The sequence below is a fragment of the Mangifera indica genome, chromosome 18 (assembly GCF_011075055.1).
Source record: "Mangifera indica cultivar Alphonso chromosome 18, CATAS_Mindica_2.1, whole genome shotgun sequence".
In the NCBI taxonomy this organism is placed as follows: Eukaryota; Viridiplantae; Streptophyta; class Magnoliopsida; order Sapindales; family Anacardiaceae; genus Mangifera; species Mangifera indica.
Window position 1 is genome coordinate 1,190,966 of NC_058154.1, and position 18,110 is coordinate 1,209,075.

The 18,110-nt window shown below is 34.2% G+C and overlaps 3 protein-coding genes across 4 annotated transcripts; all 3 read right to left on the reverse strand.

Annotated features, from left to right (window-relative positions):
• Positions 1-4,965: 4,965 nt before the first annotated feature.
• On the reverse strand, positions 4,966-7,972 carry LOC123202219. Its single transcript, XM_044618048.1, has 10 exons — positions 7,773-7,972; positions 7,244-7,435; positions 7,078-7,140; positions 6,581-6,640; positions 6,377-6,476; positions 6,122-6,276; positions 5,943-6,038; positions 5,468-5,550; positions 5,264-5,379; positions 4,966-5,129 (listed from the first exon to the last, which is right to left on the reverse strand). The coding sequence occupies exons 1-10, from the start codon at positions 7,970-7,972 to the stop codon at positions 4,986-4,988; spliced, it is 1,209 nt and encodes a 402-aa protein (XP_044473983.1). The 3' UTR covers positions 4,966-4,985.
• Positions 7,973-8,461: 489 nt separating this feature from the next.
• On the reverse strand, positions 8,462-10,039 carry LOC123202220 (zinc finger BED domain-containing protein RICESLEEPER 2-like). Its single transcript, XM_044618049.1, has 3 exons — positions 9,716-10,039; positions 9,218-9,616; positions 8,462-9,130 (listed from the first exon to the last, which is right to left on the reverse strand). The coding sequence occupies exons 1-3, from the start codon at positions 10,037-10,039 to the stop codon at positions 8,462-8,464; spliced, it is 1,392 nt and encodes a 463-aa protein (XP_044473984.1).
• Positions 10,040-14,051: 4,012 nt separating this feature from the next.
• On the reverse strand, positions 14,052-16,640 carry LOC123202339 (ribulose bisphosphate carboxylase/oxygenase activase, chloroplastic-like). Of its 2 annotated transcripts, none has more exons than XM_044618216.1 (7): positions 16,433-16,640; positions 15,849-16,165; positions 15,583-15,688; positions 15,396-15,481; positions 14,801-15,273; positions 14,425-14,706; positions 14,052-14,313 (listed from the first exon to the last, which is right to left on the reverse strand). In XM_044618216.1, the coding sequence occupies exons 1-7, from the start codon at positions 16,478-16,480 to the stop codon at positions 14,198-14,200; spliced, it is 1,428 nt and encodes a 475-aa protein (XP_044474151.1). In that variant the 5' UTR covers positions 16,481-16,640; the 3' UTR covers positions 14,052-14,197. The 2 variants fall into 2 exon arrangements, with proteins under 2 accessions (XP_044474151.1, XP_044474152.1); XM_044618217.1 differs by having other exon boundaries at positions 14,391-14,706.
• Between the last annotated feature and the right edge of the window lie 1,470 nt (positions 16,641-18,110).

Here is an 18,110-nt window from a genome sequence, read left to right on the forward strand (position 1 = left end):
GTATAGAGAGCACTAGAAAAGCCGATTGTTTGTCAAAAATTTATCCCTGAAAAATTGAAACTCTAAAAAGGGGAATAAACTTTTCAAAGTTTAATTTTAAGAAAAATTGTTACTTTTTAAGATTTATGAGGAATGATATAAATTTTTATATCTTTTAAAATTACTAATTAAGTAATGATTTTATCTTTAGATTTAATAGATTTTATTAATTTTACCTGCTTATGGGTGAGATTTTAATTTTTTTAAATTGATGAGGTGAAAGTTGGAGTTATATCAAACCTTGGGTGGAAATTAGTCTTTTGACCTTTCTTATATACTCCTCATCTGCTGTTCAACGGCGACTCTGATTTTGTCTTTTCTTACAAGCTTCACCCTCAACTTCTACGGAAACCAATAGTTCCATAAATTTTTATTTTCTATTAATTTTATAATTAAATAAATCCTTGTTTTCTCCATTTCGGACCAAAAAGGTCCAATGCGATGTCGTTTCCCGATGTAATCCTTTACATGTGTCAATGTCTAGTGTGGACAAGGGTTATAGCATGTTTTATGTGTAATTCGAATATCATATTAATAATCAAGGCTTAATTAATTACGAAGCAGTTTGTCGTTTAAGGAGACTCCGATAAATGAAATCAACCAATCGAGGCTCAATATCATGTCACCAATTGTTAGTATTATATATATTGTAGAAATTATATTGGATCTGTAAATCGAAACTATATTATATAAAATTAATTATTTTATATTAAAAATTAAATTTATTAAATTTATATTATTTTTATTTGGTACGAAAGGTTTTAATCTCTAATACCCTCTCTTAAAAACATCTACTATAGATTATTAAATATGTCATTTGATTTAATGTGTTATCACTTGGTCTCTATGAGTATTTTACTCTGTTAGGTTTACCTATTTGATTTTAGGTTTCGATACCATGAAGAAATTATATTAGGCTACTCATTCGGTTTTAGATTTTAATACCATTTAAAAATTATATTAGGTTTATCAATTCGATTTTAAACTATAATTAGGGATGACAACAAGAAGAGGCAGGGTGGAGATCTCAATTCTCGTCCCTGTAGAAGATATCAATTTCGGTATTCGGTCTGTCCCTATTACAGGAATAAAAATGATTTCTTGTCACCTCTTTATAAAAAAAAATCCCTTTTCTCATCCTATGAAGAAAAATTCCCTCCCTATACCTGTAAAAAAAATTTTCCTTCTCATGTCTTTTAAACATAATATAAATATATTAAATAACAAAATTAAAATCAACCTACTATTTCAAATATTACAAATATAATATATTAACCATTTTAATACGTATAATAAAAAATTAAATAAATTTAAAAAACATAAATAATCTAAAATTATAAAAATACAGTAATATTTTAAGTAAATATATTAATATATAAAAATAGAGACAGGGCAGGACAAGACAAAAAGGAGACATATGTATCTTTATCCTCAATTATAAAATTTTTTTTCCTCTTTATCCTTGCTTCCTTCCCTATTTTTTATTAAAAAATCTTTTTCTCGTTAGCGTAAAAGAAAACTCAGCCGAAATTGTCAATCTCTTACTATGATATTATGTAAAAATTATATATATATATATATATATATATATATATATATATATATATATATATATATATCTGGCAACGAAGTCAATAACTCACCAACTGATTTCATCTGATATGTACTCAATCAATAAATTTTAAAATGTAGTCAAATTATTATTCATATATATTTTATTTATAAAAATAGATAAGAAAATAAATATTCAGATATTGAAAGACTATGCTACTTCTGTGAAACTGAATTGAAGATATTATACAATATATTATAACCAAATGCCAATTACACTTTTACCCATATATATCTTATAACTTTCTATAGTTTGAAAAACTAACCCAGTAGGGTTTAAATATAATATAAATATATTAAATAATAAAATAATTAAAATTAACCCACAAATATATATTAATTATTTTAATATATATAACATAAAATATAAATAAATTTAAAAAATATAAATATTATAAAACTATAAAAATATATTAATATTTTAAATAAATATATTAATACAAAAGGTAATAATTGAGCTTCGGTAAACAAGGGATATTTTTGTCTCTAATTGTATTTTTATTTTTTATTCTCTTCTCTGATTTCATTAAAAAATCTCCTCTCCATTAAAATTAGAACAAATCGAAAATTTTAAATTCATACTAAACTTGTCATCTCTTATTTGACCCTACGTCTCTCAAATTTATAGGCACAAGTCAATACTACATGGCTTTGTCTCCATCATTTACATGATTTGACTTGAGCCACGGTGAATTTTTGCTCATCTTCTTCTTCGGAAATTTAAAGTCTGAAAGTTAAATGGCCAAGCAAGAAATGAATATTTGAGGACTTTTATCTATACGATTAGAGTGATATATGATATGATACGATACGATTCAAAATTCGATGAGTATTATATTATATCCACAACTCCTCCTATCATCTCTCAATATCCAATGGTGTGTTAGACGACAACAGGTTCTCCATACCAAACTCTATCTACTCTTTACAAGAGGCAAACTCTACGGTTAGCCAACGGGAAAAGATAACTCCGTGGCTCCAGGTTTGTCTCTAGTTGGACTAGTGACCATGGTGGAACTCACCGATATTGCTTTATGGGAGCCTCTCTAGCCCATGGTACATGCTCAGATTTTCTTCTTGTTGTGGAAAAAAATTCAGGGATGAACTTTCTATGAAATTGGAGTGGTTCCCAACATTGTTGACGATTCATTTAAAAATTCAAGGAAATGACATAAAACATTATACAACCCTGTGTTATTTTCTAATCTAAACCCAGGTATCTATAAAAACATGCTCCAGCCGTCAAATTTGGAATTTGGTACTTTGAATTTACACCCATTTGAGTTTGACTCATTTTAAGGACAGTCAAACTAGAATTTATTAAACTCTATTTAAAATTATTCAAACTTAATTTATTTTAAAAGAGTTAACCTTAAGTTTAATTTTATATTATAATTGATTTAAAAAAGATTAAAATAATATTATTTTAATTAATTTATATTGATTTTTTTGAGATTATAAACTTGATGAATCAAATATCCCTTAAGTTCAAACACAAAATATTAAACTCTTAAAATCAAATTCAAACTCGTTTGGATTCATTTAAACAAAATTTTTGAACTTAGAACAGCACAATCTGAATTCAACCCTATGGACATTTCATTATATAGGGCCAATAGATTTACTGATACTGGGAAGCTTAAAAAAATTATAAAGTGCTGTGACAGGTCGGTGGGAATGGCAAACTTTTGGCGTGAGGGAAACGTAAAATTGGGTAATGCTGACATTATTATAAAATTTGCCATGTGACTTTCTTCATAAAAAATCGTGATGCTTCAACTGTTGCTGATAATGGGGAATATAAAATACAGCATTGTTGCTTTGCAATCATAATGGTGCTTAAAGTTGTAGGAATTTGACTTGCCTTTAAAGTTGTAGGAATTTGACTATTCAATGAGTCAAATTTAGGTGGGCTGGCTCCCGATAATACTTTACAAAACAGGAACCTGACCAAATTTGTGGTCCCAAGAGGTGAGGATAGGATAAATGAGATTTCATAAAGACAATTCAATGAGAAGACCAATGACTCCTCTTTGAAGCTTCTTAGTAATATCTTCATACAAGTTTTATGTTAAATTAGGCCAAACCACTATTTCCCAGGGATGGATTCGAGCAGAGCCGAGTTCGAACATAGGAAAACTTGGTTTCAGCTCGTTTACTGTTCACTCAAGCCGAGCTTAACGAAAATGCAGCTCGTATTCGAGCTCTCTAGCTCGCGAGCTGTTCGCGAGCCTTTCAACGAGCCGGATCACGAGCCATATCGAACCGAACTATTCACGATCCTCTTATAGAGCTGAATTTCGAGCCGATAATCGAGCTAGGACCGATAACCCTGAACCAGCCGAGCCATCGAGCTTCTAACGAGCTTAAGAGCCGAGCTTTCAAACGAGCTTACGAGCTGAGCTTTCGAACGAGTTTTCGAGCTAAGCTTAACGAGCTTGTTCAACTTGGCATAGTTTTAGTAAGTTCTTGCAGCAGGTAATAACACAACTAAAGACAAGCAAATAACAGAGATCAGTTAAGTTGGATGTTAATATTTGTTCTCTCCTTTTCCTATATCAACCAAAAGGATCTAGCTAAGTGATTTTGCAATGACCTTGAACAAAAAATGAGAAAAGAAAACAGGAGATATAATACAAAAAAGTTTGATAGTTTTGACAAATCAATGAAGAAAACAATATAATCAACAAAAACTTATCACTGAATCTTTTTTATATATGGTGCAGCTGAAGAGACCTTGCCTGCCCATCTTGCGCATAAACTTTACAAATGATATTTCTTCCACAAAAATTTAGACATGCTCACTTGATAGACATGTTATGACATCTTGATTGGCTAGAAGGAAAAAATATTTAAAAGTGAAAATGCTATCTCAAATGTTACAATATCTGATTTGGAAAGGCTGCTTCTGTTATTAAAAATCTAATAAATATGTTGTATTACACTAATGTTATGCACAAGTTTCAAGACTCAACCCAGTTGAAGAGCACAGATAAAGATTAACAGCCAATTTTCTCTAGCAAAATGCCTCCTGGAACATCAGAGTTTCCTCAGACACTGGCTGAGACTTCATTTGCAACTGGATTATCTTTTTTCTTTGGCGGTTCTTGTGTCTTCTGTAAAACAGCCTTATTTGGAACCAAAACAATAAATATGTTCCTGTCTCTGAAGTTCTTGCTCTTCTCAGTGGCAATCTGCAAGCCATTGCACCAATGAAGACTTGAAATTAACAAAAGAATGAATCATAGTTTTAAATTTACTAGCTCAAAGCAACAATAGCAAAATGTGAATACTAATACTGACTGATACTAGAAATTCATGTGTAAATTATGCCATCAAACTACACACAGCAAGCATATGATAAGTACATTAGAACCCAGCTTTGGATGAACAAGTTGCCACATAATTTCCATTGATCTTTCTGTTTCCTCTAGATCATTTCCACCAACAAATGTTATGATAGCCAAACACCCGAGCAGCTACAATCACAGACCACTTATGCATAAAAACAACGGCTGACAATCGTCATGAATAAAACATTTGAAAGTAATGACAACTAAAAGTTGGCTAGTGAATTCCAAACCAACTGAAATGTTATATATATCATACATACTGCTACTGTCTTCAAGGACTCAGACCCTGCCTTTAGAGCCTGTGAAATTGGAGTGACTGATTCATCCAATATTTCCCGCGCATTGTCACCAAAGCCAACAGTCAAAGCCAACAAGCCTGCAAATTAAACAAACATAGCATTGAACATTAAATTAATGCAGGGAAAACATGAAATAAAAGTCAACAAGAGGGATCAAAAGCTAACCAATGGCCTGAGATGCTAGAGCTATCTCCCTGCTGGAGCCCCGTTTTATGGAACCCAGGCACTGATGAAGTAAAGTGGCGAATCTACACAAACCACAACAAAATATGAGAATGGAAATGGATGTCTACATCAAAATATATTGCCTGATAAATCCTAATTTATTAAGTCATCAACTTGGAAAGAAATAGAAACCACATTATTCACTTCTTTAATAAACAAGTTTATAATAAATCTGAATTTTTCTACTTCTAATAAATGGCACCGTCTACTTACTTCTTTTCAACAAACTGTTGAAACTATCACAACACATTCTTTAAAGCTGTCAGCATTTGTTTCTTGTTCTTTTTATCCTAGATGATTCACTAAATATTGCATTGATTGAGAATCACTGCTCTAAACAGATAGAGATCAACACAGCACATGCACAAATGAATTCAAACCGATACAAAACAATCTAAGCAGAACAATATCAAACCTGGCAACTCCCTTCAAACCAGCAGAAAAATAGGATATGGATTCAACTGCATTTGCAGCAATGATGGCAACCGAATCTGAGGGAGTAACAAAAAACCTAGCGAAGATTTTTTACATGTTTTAGTGGTAAATTACCATTAAAGTGAACTCTCTCACAAAGAAACCAAGTGAAAATGCTACCTTTTACCAAGGACCATGTTATGATCTGCATCACCATCAGCGGCAGCACCAAATTCTGGTGGATCTTGAGAAGGAGTTTTGCCCAGACCCATACGAGCAACCAGTTCCTTGGCATAAGTCAAATTTGGATCTAGATGCCCACCACCAAAGTCCTCCTGTTTATTATGAGGCAATGCATAAAAATAAGATCATTAGTAAATAGGTGAGAGCTGATAAAATATCAATGTAATTATTTGACAAAAAACTTTACTAGACCTTGGGTACACAGTTTAATAATGAACTTTCTTTTGCACCAAGCTCTTCCACAAAAATACGTTTTGCATAGGCACCAGCAACTCCATGAAGAGCATCATAGCTTTAAATGACAGTCAAAGAAGTTCCAGCATTTAAGAGATAGTGAAATAAATATATCAGAAAAAGAATATTATGCACCATAGACACAATTGAGAGGATTCATACCAGAATGTAAACTTAGGGGATGAAAGCAGCTTCTTAATAGACTCAAAATCAAATATTGACCTGGAAAGGTGTTTTAACAAGAAGATAAATACAACAAAAATAATAGACAATTTCCAAAGTTCTCACAATAATTTTGTAGAACTACAATAAAAGAAATGCAAACATACAGCAATGGATCAATATGACCAATATCAAATTAATTATATCAACAAAAGCAAAATAATATACAAGTTCAATATAGACTTAAAAGGAGGCAACATGCAAGTGTACATTCTTTCCAACAAAACAAGGTTTATAAAAATGATAATGTCAATCACAAGTTTTTTAAGGTAATATATAATTTTAAATAAGTCTATCCAGTTTCAAATAGCGATGCCTCAATCTTGTCACAATCCTATTGGAAAAGTAAGATCCTGCTGTTTTATATAATCAGTAAAAAGCTATGTATCACAAACACATTTAAGAAAGAAGAATCTTCAAGGCCAGACTATTCTCACCTATTTACCCAGTCATAATTTATCTGACAAGATAATCTCAGCAATCTCGTTTTCAACTTCAATCTTCAAGAAATTAAAAATTAATGAAAGCTATTAATCATACTATCAACAGTTAAATGAAAAATCAATTTAAAGATCATATAGTTGTGATAAGTTATTGACTAACTCATCTTGTTTTTTCATATTATAACGTGTTCTCATCCAATCAGCTCCACACATAAGCATGTTAACTGTTTCTGGAGATAGAGTTGACCTATACGGGTCAATCACTCTACTACCCGCACTAAATGCGCTCTCTAAAGCCACTGTTGTGATACATAGCTCAATCTTGTCAAAATCCCATTGGAAAAGTAAGATCCTGCTGTTTTATATAATCAGTAAAAAGCTATGTATCACAAACACATTTAAGAAAGAAGAATCTTCAAGGCCAGACTATTCTCACCTATTTACCCAGTCATAATTTATCTAGCAAGATAATCTCAGCAATCTCGTTTTCAACTTCAATCTTCAAGAAATTAAAAATTAATGAAAGCTATTAATCATACTATCAACAGTTAAATGAAAAATCAATTTAAAGATCATATAGTTGTGATAAGTTATTGATTACCTCATCTTGTTTTTTCATATTATAACGTGTTCTCATCCAATCAGCTCCACACATAAGCATGTTAACTGTTTCTGGAGATAGAGCTGACCTGTACGGGTCAATCACTCTATTACCCGCACTAAATGCGCTCTCTGAAGCCACTGTTGTAATAGGAATTGCTAAGATATCGACTGCCATTTGTGAAAGCACTTTATACTTGTATTGATTGTCTCTCCACCAGTGAAGCACATAAAAGTCCGTTGAGTTGACATCATCAGGTATCTCCACACAATGCTCGTCCAAATACATTTCTAACTCAGACTTCTTAGTTTCTACTAAGTATGTTTTCTCCTTATGATCTTTCAAACACATCCAACTATATCCAGGACCATAATGTCTAGTCTTTGAATATCGAGAGCTTGATGATTTACCTACAAATTAAATGTTAGAACTTATGATATGTTATAAAGTTTCATTTAATGACAATGAATCAATGATCTAATGTACCTGATGTACTTGATGGTGCTTGTTGGGTCTTTGGCTGATGTTGTGGATGTGCAAATGCGGTTGATGAATTTCTTGATGACAACATGTCAACGTATTCTCTGTATAATATTTCTAACGCCCTTTTGACATTTTCTATCTCCACAGGGGCATTTTCTTCACCATATAAAGTGGGAAATGCCAAAGTAATCATAAAAAACTTTATCCTGAAATCATCACAAGCAAACTAATTAGTTAGAAACATGTTCTTTATATACATATATATTATAATAAACCCAATCAATTGTAAATTAATTACCTGAGATTCATGATGCTAGCAATCGCCATAAGGAAATTCATCTCACCCCAATATTTGTCAAATTTTTCTAACATTGCTCGCACCATCATTGATATAGAATAATCTTCATCAAATTCTCGCTCTCTCAAGACCTCTTTTATCCTAAACACTTCTTGAAAGTATCTATTTGCAGTGGTATACTGTGACCCAGAAATTAATTTTGTTATATCATCAAATATTTCCAAGAAGTCACAGACAACCTCCAATCTCTCCCACTCTTCCCTTGTTGGACAATAAATATAACTTGACTCAACAAGCATAAACCGAAGGAAGACCTCTCTGAACTGCAGTGCTATCACTAGCATTTTGTATGTGCTATTCCATCGTGTAGCACAATCCAAAACTAGCTTCCTCTCTTTAATTCCACACTGCATAGCAATTTTGGCAAAATTTTTTTGCCTTGCCTCACTAGCTTTTATAAACTTTACACTTTCCCGAATATTGTCTATGATGGGTTTAATCACGGCCACCGCATCCTGAACTAACAAATTTACAATATGAGCAGTGCACCTAACATGGAAAAGTTTTCCATCACACAACAAAGTTCTCCGCATTTGAAAATCTTCCTTTAATCTTTTAACACAACTATCATTTGCAGAAGCATTGTCTACTGTGACAGTTTCCACCTACAAACAAAATTAATGAATATTAATGAAATGATATGCAATAAAATTATATGTGTTTTAATAAACAATTTAAAATTTTGATTTTACCTTATGTTCAATCCCCCAACCCTTTAGACAGTCAAATATTGCTGCTGCAATATCTATTCCTCTCCTAGGTGGAGGTAAGTGCACAAAATTTATAATTTGTTTATTTAAGGACCACGACTGGTCCACCCAATGCGTTGTGAGTACCATGTACTCAATACTTTGATGATCTGACTTCCAAAGATCAGTAGTAATACTGATCCTTCTAGTCTCCTCAAAAACCTTCTTCAATCTCTCACGCTCTGGTTGATAAACCCTAAAACAATCAGCTTTTACTTGCTTTCTTCCAACTTTTTCATAAAAAGGTTGCAGAACGTGACAAAAATTAATGAAGTTGAGGTGCTCGACAAAATTAAACGGCAATTCAGATATCATAACTATGTGGGCTAAGGCCTCTCGAACCTGAAACACCAACACCATAACCATTGCATTAGTTAATACAATTAATTTCATAACAATTCTATAGTAATAATATATGTTAATAATTAAACTCAAACTAACCTTGGGATGCTCATAACTAGTCTTTGTTTTCACCATAGTTGGAGTAAGCACCCTTGAGGTTGAACGCTCAAAACCCAAAATTGTTTGTCCCCCCACGACCAAGTCTTTCCCTATTGCTTTCTTCCTTTTAACACATTGACCCATATGTCGTGTCAAATAGGAAGTAGCCTTGGTCTTTTGTAATTTCAGCTTTTTTTGGCAATACTTGCAAACCGCAAATGTAGCATCGCCAATAGTAACAAACTTATCTTCGAGATAACACTCCCAAACAACTGATGTTTTCCTCCTCTTAGTAGATGGAATAACAGGAGGTGGTGCTTCCATTTGGCTTTCAGGATGTTTAATTGCTTCAGCTTCTTCACTTGAAGCTGAGACATCAAAATCTCCTATTGCAGCCAAATCAATATCCACATCATCAATTGGTGCTTCAATTTGCACCGATTTTCTCTTAACAGATGCACATATAGAAGGAGCCATTGTGCTTGCAGTCGATGCTTGAGATGAAGCTCGACTTGCTCCAGAGGGTTCTACTCTTCTTGATGTCATATTCTACATCACAATCACATGCCAACGGTTAGATAAAATTTAAATAAAAATTTAAAAACACAACCTAGTTAGATACATGAACATAATTTCAGTAACAACACAAGCTAAAAGAAATAATCATAATTCCAGTTTAAGCAATTAACACTTTAATTCTTCCTAGGATACAAAACATAGAAAACAAAGATATATTACTAGTTTAAATGAGACAAAGGATTAGAACAGTTCAGTATTAAATCAGGTCTCATAATTAATTGGAGGACTAGTTTGTTCTTTATGAGTTGTTCTTTATGAGCTGTTTAAACTTTCATGAAGTGTTGTTACTTTAAGGGTTGTTTATTAAAGAAGCATAGTGTGTCTACCTTATGCATGTTTTCTGCGGTGAAAACATATATGAAACGGGAAAACAGAATGTCTACCATTTAGGTCGATTGTCCTATGCCTGTTTATGGGATGATTTTGGGTTGATTCACTCTTGTTTAAACTGTACTGGAGGTCAAGTTTTTGATATTGTATTATATCAGTTTTAAGCTACCACTAAATTTATCTTTTTAATTGTCTTTAATTACTTTTAATGAATCTACAATTACATAATAGAAGTAGTCGTTTGAATCTGGTAGTAGTCCTAAGGTTGGCTTTAAATTTAAAGCCTTAGAACAATGAGTGTTTGCAAGTTATTCTGGGTAAAAAGAGTAATGGTAGACTTGAGGATTTTTTGAATAGGCCACTAATTAATTCAACAGATATTCTAATTTTCCAATAGCGTCAATTAATTCTTTGACCATACACAGCAGCACAGCAGCACAACAGCCGTCTACATCCAACCCCAACAACGTAATTTCAACAATAAATTTTATATTAAAAATTAAAAAATTAAAAACCCCCAATTCAGAAACCCTAATTCCAAAGTTAGGGTTCAATCAATTTAAGGCAAAAATTACAAAATTGAAAGTGAAAAAATGGAAAAACACAAACCTGAAATATATTTGTGTCGTCCACGTCGCCGTCGTCGTCAAACTTCTTGCTGTAGAACTCTCAATCGCTGGAATCTGCTATTGGCACGTGATGTCAGAAGACTTGAACAGAATCGCTTGAGAAACGCCTATCGACAGAACTGGAGAGCAGCTGTAGGCCGAAACTTCAAATGGCGGAGGGCTAGACTCTGGTCTGGAACTGGAACTGCAGCTTGGAGTTTGGTTGGAGGAGAGTTTTTATGCGTAGGTCTGGAACTGGAAGTCTGGAACGCAAGCGTGAACTAGTCTGGAAAAATAAACATGTTTAAAGGGAATAAATTATGTTCTTAAGCTAACCAAAAACGGCACCGTTTGCCTTTTTGGTTAAATAAGAATTGGCTCGCGAGCCATAACGAGCCAGTGGCTCGTGACACGTAACGAGCCACTGGCTTGGGATCCACAACGAGCCACTGGCTCGCGATCCACAACGAGCCAATGGCTCGAGATCCATAACGAGCCAGTGGCTCGCGAGCTATAGCGAGCTGCTCGCTTCCAGCTCGTATTCGAGCTCGAGCTCAATTCCTCTGAAACTTAGAGCTCGAGCTCGGGTTCGGGCTCGTCAATACCTGGCTCGTTTCGGGCTCGTTCGAGCTGAACTCAATTTTGAGCTCGAGCCAGCTCGGTTCGAATCTAGCCCTAGTATTTTCCACCCAAGGTATGCGCTTTTGTCAAGTTTCTCCCTATTAACTTTAAAAATACAATTTATCCACCCGTGATCAATTAAAATTAACGGTTTCAAGGGTAAAATCGTTATTTTTCTGTATTATTAAAAATAAACTTAAATTTGATTTTATTTTCCCCTTTAAACCCTAAAAACTAATAATTTCCTCTAACCCAAGTTTTAAAAAACTATATTTTCCCCTCTAGGGTTTTCAATTTTCTGAGTTAGTTTTCGGCGTCGTTTCTTCTCTCCGATGACCTCCAAGCCACTCCTTTTCCTCTCCGGCGTGGCCTTCTTCCGGCGGTTGTCTTGGAAACTGTCGTCGATGAAGACGAAGACCAAGACCAAATAACATAAAACTTAAAAGAATCACACTTTAAAAACTAATTATTAAGATTTTACCTTTATATTATAAACCTATATTTTCTAATATAAAATTCAAGTTTCATACTTTTTACATATAATCTTAAGGCCAAATGACTATTTCCCACCCAAAGTATGCGCTTTTGTCAAGTTTCCCCCCATTAACTTTGAAAATACCATTTATCCACCTGTGGCCAGTTAAATTTAACGGAACTTTAACCCTTGAAAAATTTATCTCATTTTTCCCCCTAAAATTTTAAAAACTAACAATTTTCCCCGACCCAAGTTTTAAAAAATAGCGTTTTCCCCCTTAGGGTTTTCAATTTTTCAGAGTTAGTTTTTCGGCGTCGTTTCTTTCTCTCCGGCGACCTCCAGGCGACTCCTCTTCCTCTCCGGTGTGGCCTTCTTCCGATGATTATGCTAGGCACAACCGTTGAGACGAAGACGAAGACAAGGTCTTCATCGACGACGAAGACTCCTCGTCGACGAAGACCCCATCTTCATCGACGATTCGTCTTCGTCAGAGACGAAGATGGGATCTTTGTCGACGAGGAGTCTTCGTCGTCGACGAAGACCTCGTCTTCGTCTTCATCTCAACGGCTGTGCCTAGCATAATCGCCAGAAGGAGGCCGCGCCAGAGAGGAAGAGGAGTCGCCTAGAGGTCGCCAGAGAGAAAGAAACGACGCTGAAAAACTAACTCTGAAAAATTGAAAACCCTAAGGGGGAAAACGCTATTTTTTAAAACTTGGATCGGGGAAAATGGTTAGTTTTTAAAATTTTAGGGGGAAAAATGAGATAAATTTTTCAGGGGTTAGGGTTCCGTTAAATTTAACTGGCCACAAGTGGGTAAATGGTATTTTCAAAGTTAATGGGGGGAAACTTGACAAAAGCGCATACTTTGGGTGGGAAATAGTCGTTTGGCCTTAAGATTATATGTAAAAAGCATGAAACTTGAATTCTATATTAGAAATATAGGTTTATAATATAAAGGTAAAATCTTAATAATTAGTTTTTAAAGTGTGATTCTTTTAAGTTTTCTATTATTTGGTATTAGAGTTACAATAACGTTTCTCAATTACAATCATGTGGTACAAGTGGTGATGCTAATATTATAATATTCATTTGGGGTTAGCAAAGAGTTAGCGCATAGTTAACACATAGTTAGCTTGTATGAACTATGAAATGTTATATGTTAGGTTTTCAAATGTAAGGTATGATATTTAAATCTTACATTAAAAAGTACGAATTTTTAATACGAGATTTATATGTCTTTGGGTTGTAGTGTTTTTTATGTGTGTTTCTTTTAATGTTTATATCATTTTGCAAGTCCAATTTGCATACCCTTAGGATAGAGGCTAAATACTTTAATTTTGTCTCCATTTCCATAAGAAAAATTCTTATGCCTGCCTTATCCTTGATATGGGAAGTCCATCCCCTCCTCGGGAAAAGTTCTCACACTTTTTTCGATGTTAAGATATATTTATAGTAAATAAAAACTTTTATAAATAATTTAATATGTAAGAATTTAAGGAATATATAGGGGAGGAGATGGGCTAAGGAGGGAACGAGTCAAAAATATATTTATCTTTGTTTTCGACTATAAAGATTTTACTTATTCTTATTACCGTCCTTATCTTTATCGAGAAATCCCCTGGGCCAAAGATCCACAATTTTTCAGGCTGAGCTCTAAGTAGCAGTTGTAGAAAACTAGGCTGAAGAGAGTAGCAGTTGTAGAAAACTAGGCTGAAGAGATCTCTAATATAAAACACTCAAATCTGGTGGATATATATATTATTGTGATAATAAACAAGACCAGAAGAGAAAAGAATAGACTATTGACACAATTACAAGTGTTTAGAGGTTATTTCCTCTTTAACTTATACTCCTTTTCCCAAGACAAATCTAAAATTGGTATTGGCAGCTCCCATCATCACTCCGAGCTGTTGGATCAAAGTTTTCCGCGGATGGATCAGTGCAGCCTTCTGGGACTGGAATGTTAACCTGTTGAGCTGCTTTACCTGCATCCAAATAATTATTGAAGTCTGAGTAAATTCTGATTACTTTGTTCATTATATTCCTAAAGGTTGACGCAAACCTCTCATCAAGTCCTTCAGGATCACAGATCTAACCATAAAAACTTCCATTCTTGACGGCATCTTCATTTGCATCACCAAGGGCTGCCTCCTTCAAGTACTTGTCGGCCAATTGAACTCTCTTCACATTCTCCTGCTCTTGCACAAGCATGCTTCCATACTCGAGGAGCTTCTGCAGAGTCATTTTAGGTTGCTCGAAAGTTGGGGGTCCCTCCTTCGAGTTCACAAGCCTCTTCCCAATGCTTTCAACTCCAATCTCTGAAATCCACTTCCTTACTTCATCATCATACACTCTGGCCCTCAGGGCACCAAAGAAGTCTGCAGCAGAAAACAAAGGATTTCAGGTTAATTGTCAAACAATAATGAACAATGACTTTTGAGATAATTGAAGACAATTGGGTATAAAACTCACCAATAGATTGACCTGGAAATGTGTCAACAAGCTTAACAATGTCTTCCTTGGGAACATCGTCAGTACGGAAGATACCCATGCACACGCCAATTCTGTCTTCCCTAGTAGGAGCCCAGTAGAATTTTTCCATACGACCATCACGGATCAGAGGAGCATACAGTGTGGAGAAGTCATTACCAGTGACTATGATGGGAACCCGGGGATTGTCCTCCTTGTTGTACATACCCGGAAGCTGGACATTGGTTGGGTTATCAGCAATATTCATGAGGGTAGCATTAACCATTTGGTTGTTGACTGTGTATTGGGTAGTTCCACCAAGCCTGCCAGCTCCTGCATCAAGATCATTGATGAAGAGGCAGCACATTTTTCCCTTTTTAATGATATCTGCTGCCTCGCGATATCTTTGCCTAATCAGTTTTGCAGGCTCTCCAGCATTCCCACTTTCCAATTCACCAGCACTCATCATAATAGGGCTGAATATTGATTGTCAATAAAATCACAGAAGGAATCAACCATATGCACAAAGATTTTGGACCTCAATTTCTTTCAGCATGACTATAAAAGTTGACAGGAAAATCCAGAGGAACTAACTTACTTGATGCCCATCTTGGCAAAGACAAGCTCACATTGGAAAGATTTTCCTTGGCCTTTGCCTCCCCAAATACCCAAGATGAGAGGAACCTGTCAAAGTAAATAATGTGAATCATCAAACTATATTCATCCCGAAATGAAACAATCAGCACACTAAAAATAATTCTAAGAAACGTAATCTGCTAAGACACCTTGATGTTTGGCAGGTTCATGAAGTTCTTGGTGATATGAACAACCACCTTATCCATGAACGCAGGAGCAATGTAGAAACCATCCATACTGTTGTCCATATTGTACCTAACAACAATTCAGCAGTGCCCCTTGATCAGAATTCAAATCCACTGAATAGCCTAAACTCACATATCAATAATGACAACAATAAAACTATGTGCACCCAATTTTGAGTATTTATTGGGTCATCAAATGATGTCTCATCTACATAGCCTTTACTACTTACTGTCGAAGACCTTGACTGATGTAATCATAGGAAGTCATGACTGCATAGTGTGTGCCAGTGCCCATGGGAGCTTGGAAGAGAGAGTCCACCATTCCCTTCCCTCTGGTAATGTCCTGTTGGTCATCTGATGTATCATAGGCAAGTCCTCCCCATCGGTCTTTATCTGTCTGCTTCTCCTCATCATACTCACTCAAAACCTTGAAATTCTTCGAATAGATTCTCTGCAGGCTGATCTTTGAGCTCACCTTCTTCAAACTCTTTCCCAAAAATGCTGAACTAGGAACTGAAATTCCATTACTCGATCCATTTACCTTCAACTGCACCACAGAAAATATCTTCTTTAAACCAAATAAAGCACTAGATTCAAAACAAATGACACATTCAATCTCCTCAGCCAAATTTCAACAGACCCGGAAAAAGAAAAACTCCACAAATTCAACTAAAACTCCTCCTGATAGAGCAAAAATGTTATGAGACGATTAAAACAAGAAAATACCAGGATAATTCAAGAGCATGATCGATAATAACCAAGGCAAAATATGAATAGAACCCAAAAAAGAAAAAGGGCGGGAAAAACAACGTACAGGTAATCTGTTAACAGCTCCGACGGTGGAAACAGAAGCAGCAGCCATAATGAAGCAAAAAACAATTTCGGGAAATTGAGGAAATTGACTGCGTGGAGTTTGAGACGAGTTTGGTGGGAATTTATAGATAAGGAGTGTGGAGAAAGGTAAGTGGGAAAGTCTGTGGATTGGCTTAGAATTTGTAACGACCACACAATTGGCTGATTTTTATTTATTACGTGGCGGAGTGGGTGAGGCGGACGGTGGTTTTGGAATGGGCCGGGTATGGGTTTGCAAACAAATTGGAGGCTTCTAGTAATGGGCAAATTGAGGTAAGGGTTTAAGCTTCTTTCTTCTCCACAAAATTTGGAGATTGATTTTTAAAAATTGTATTAAATTTTAGAGTAAATTACATTCCGATCCAATGTTTGGCCTTAAAATTTTTTTTACCCCAAAATAGTATAAATAATATTTTCCTACCCAAAACCAAACCATGTTAATAAAAAAAGGTCTGTCACATTATTATGAAGTGAAATTATCATTTTATCCTTATAATATTATTTTTTAGAAATTATCAAATATCTTTAAATTAACACAAATTAAATTAACCCTTTTAATATTCAAATTACATAAAAACCTATTTATTTCTCTTTCCTTTCATCTTCACCTCTTTCTTTATCTCTTTCTAGTTTCAAGCTGGGAATGATGAAAAGTGATAATAGTTGTATTAGAGAAAGTATAATTAAGGGTATTAATGATGTATAATGGTATCTTTAGAGCACAAAGCTGTAATTTTTAAAAATATTAAGGGTGGTAATAAAATTTTTAGTGGGCTTTTAGAAATTCAAAAAAATTCGGGGTGCTTTTAAAATTTTAATACATTCGTTAGTAGTTTCAAAAATTAAGTTGCACCCCCAAATAAATGAACACAACACTATAAATTAGAGGTGTGAATATTAGATTATAAACCATTGGGGTCATAAAGTAATAGTATTTCTAAAATATATGAGTATGAATATTATAAATTTTAAAGAAGCGGTGCTGCAACTAGGGTTTACAAAATATTTTAGATTTTGATTTATGAGTTTTCAAATCTTTTTAAAAGTTGAATTACCATGTTTAAAACGTTTGACTTTAATTTATAAAGAAGTTATTTTTTAACTTTTTTCAAAATTAATGGATGGTAAAATTACTATTTTACCCTCACATTATTATTATTATTATTATTATTTTATACAAGAAGTTTGATTTTGGGTGAAAATTGTTATTTATATCATTAAGGGGGTGAAATTTTTATTTTTAAGCCAAACCTTGGGTGGCAATAGGTAATTTACTCTAAATTTTAATTAAAGAAGAAAAGCCTGGATTTAACTAGAGAGAAGTTCAAATCCAAACAAACAAGGCAACAAGGATTGTTTTGATTGGATTCATAGGGCACTTGTCACATCTTCAAATTATCCCATTGAATCCATGAATGCTCCTTTTTTGGTATTTTTTTTGGGAAAAGCAAATCCAGGACCAGCAAATCTCACTTTCAGCTTTGCTCCGAGTGAAGTTCTAAAATGTTCTACACAAATCAATGTTGTCTTTCTCCTTCCTTTGAAACTAAATTGGGCCTTAATAAGTTTTGTGACCTTGCGATTTTGGGCTTTTTCTAATTAGCTCCAAGCCCTTGAATGTTTTTGTGGGCTTTTTAGTG

Excerpts from the sequence above, each read along its gene's own strand:
- LOC123202339 (XM_044618216.1), bottom strand. The coding sequence starts at position 16,480 with ATGGCTGCTGCTTCTGTTTCCACCGTCGGAGCTGTTAACAGATTACCT. Across the intron at positions 16,166-16,432 it reads GAGCTGTTAACAGATTACCT|TTGAAGGTAAATGGATCGAG; the intron begins GTACGTTGTTTT and ends TCTGTGGTGCAG. Across the intron at positions 15,689-15,848 it reads ATCAGTCAAGGTCTTCGACA|GTACAATATGGACAACAGTA; the intron begins GTAAGTAGTAAA and ends AATTGTTGTTAG.
- LOC123202219 (XM_044618048.1), bottom strand. The coding sequence starts at position 7,972 with ATGTATTTGGACGAGCATTGTGTGGAGATACCTGATGATGTCAACTCA. Across the intron at positions 6,641-7,077 it reads AATTATGACTGGGTAAATAG|GTCAATATTTGATTTTGAGT; the intron begins GTGAGAATAGTC and ends ACACCTTTCCAG. Across the intron at positions 6,277-6,376 it reads TATTAAACTGTGTACCCAAG|GAGGACTTTGGTGGTGGGCA; the intron begins GTCTAGTAAAGT and ends CATAATAAACAG.
- LOC123202220 (XM_044618049.1), bottom strand. The coding sequence starts at position 10,039 with ATGGAAGCACCACCTCCTGTTATTCCATCTACTAAGAGGAGGAAAACA. Across the intron at positions 9,617-9,715 it reads CTAGTTATGAGCATCCCAAG|GTTCGAGAGGCCTTAGCCCA; the intron begins GTTAGTTTGAGT and ends TTGGTGTTTCAG. Across the intron at positions 9,131-9,217 it reads GTTGGGGGATTGAACATAAG|GTGGAAACTGTCACAGTAGA; the intron begins GTAAAATCAAAA and ends TTTTGTTTGTAG.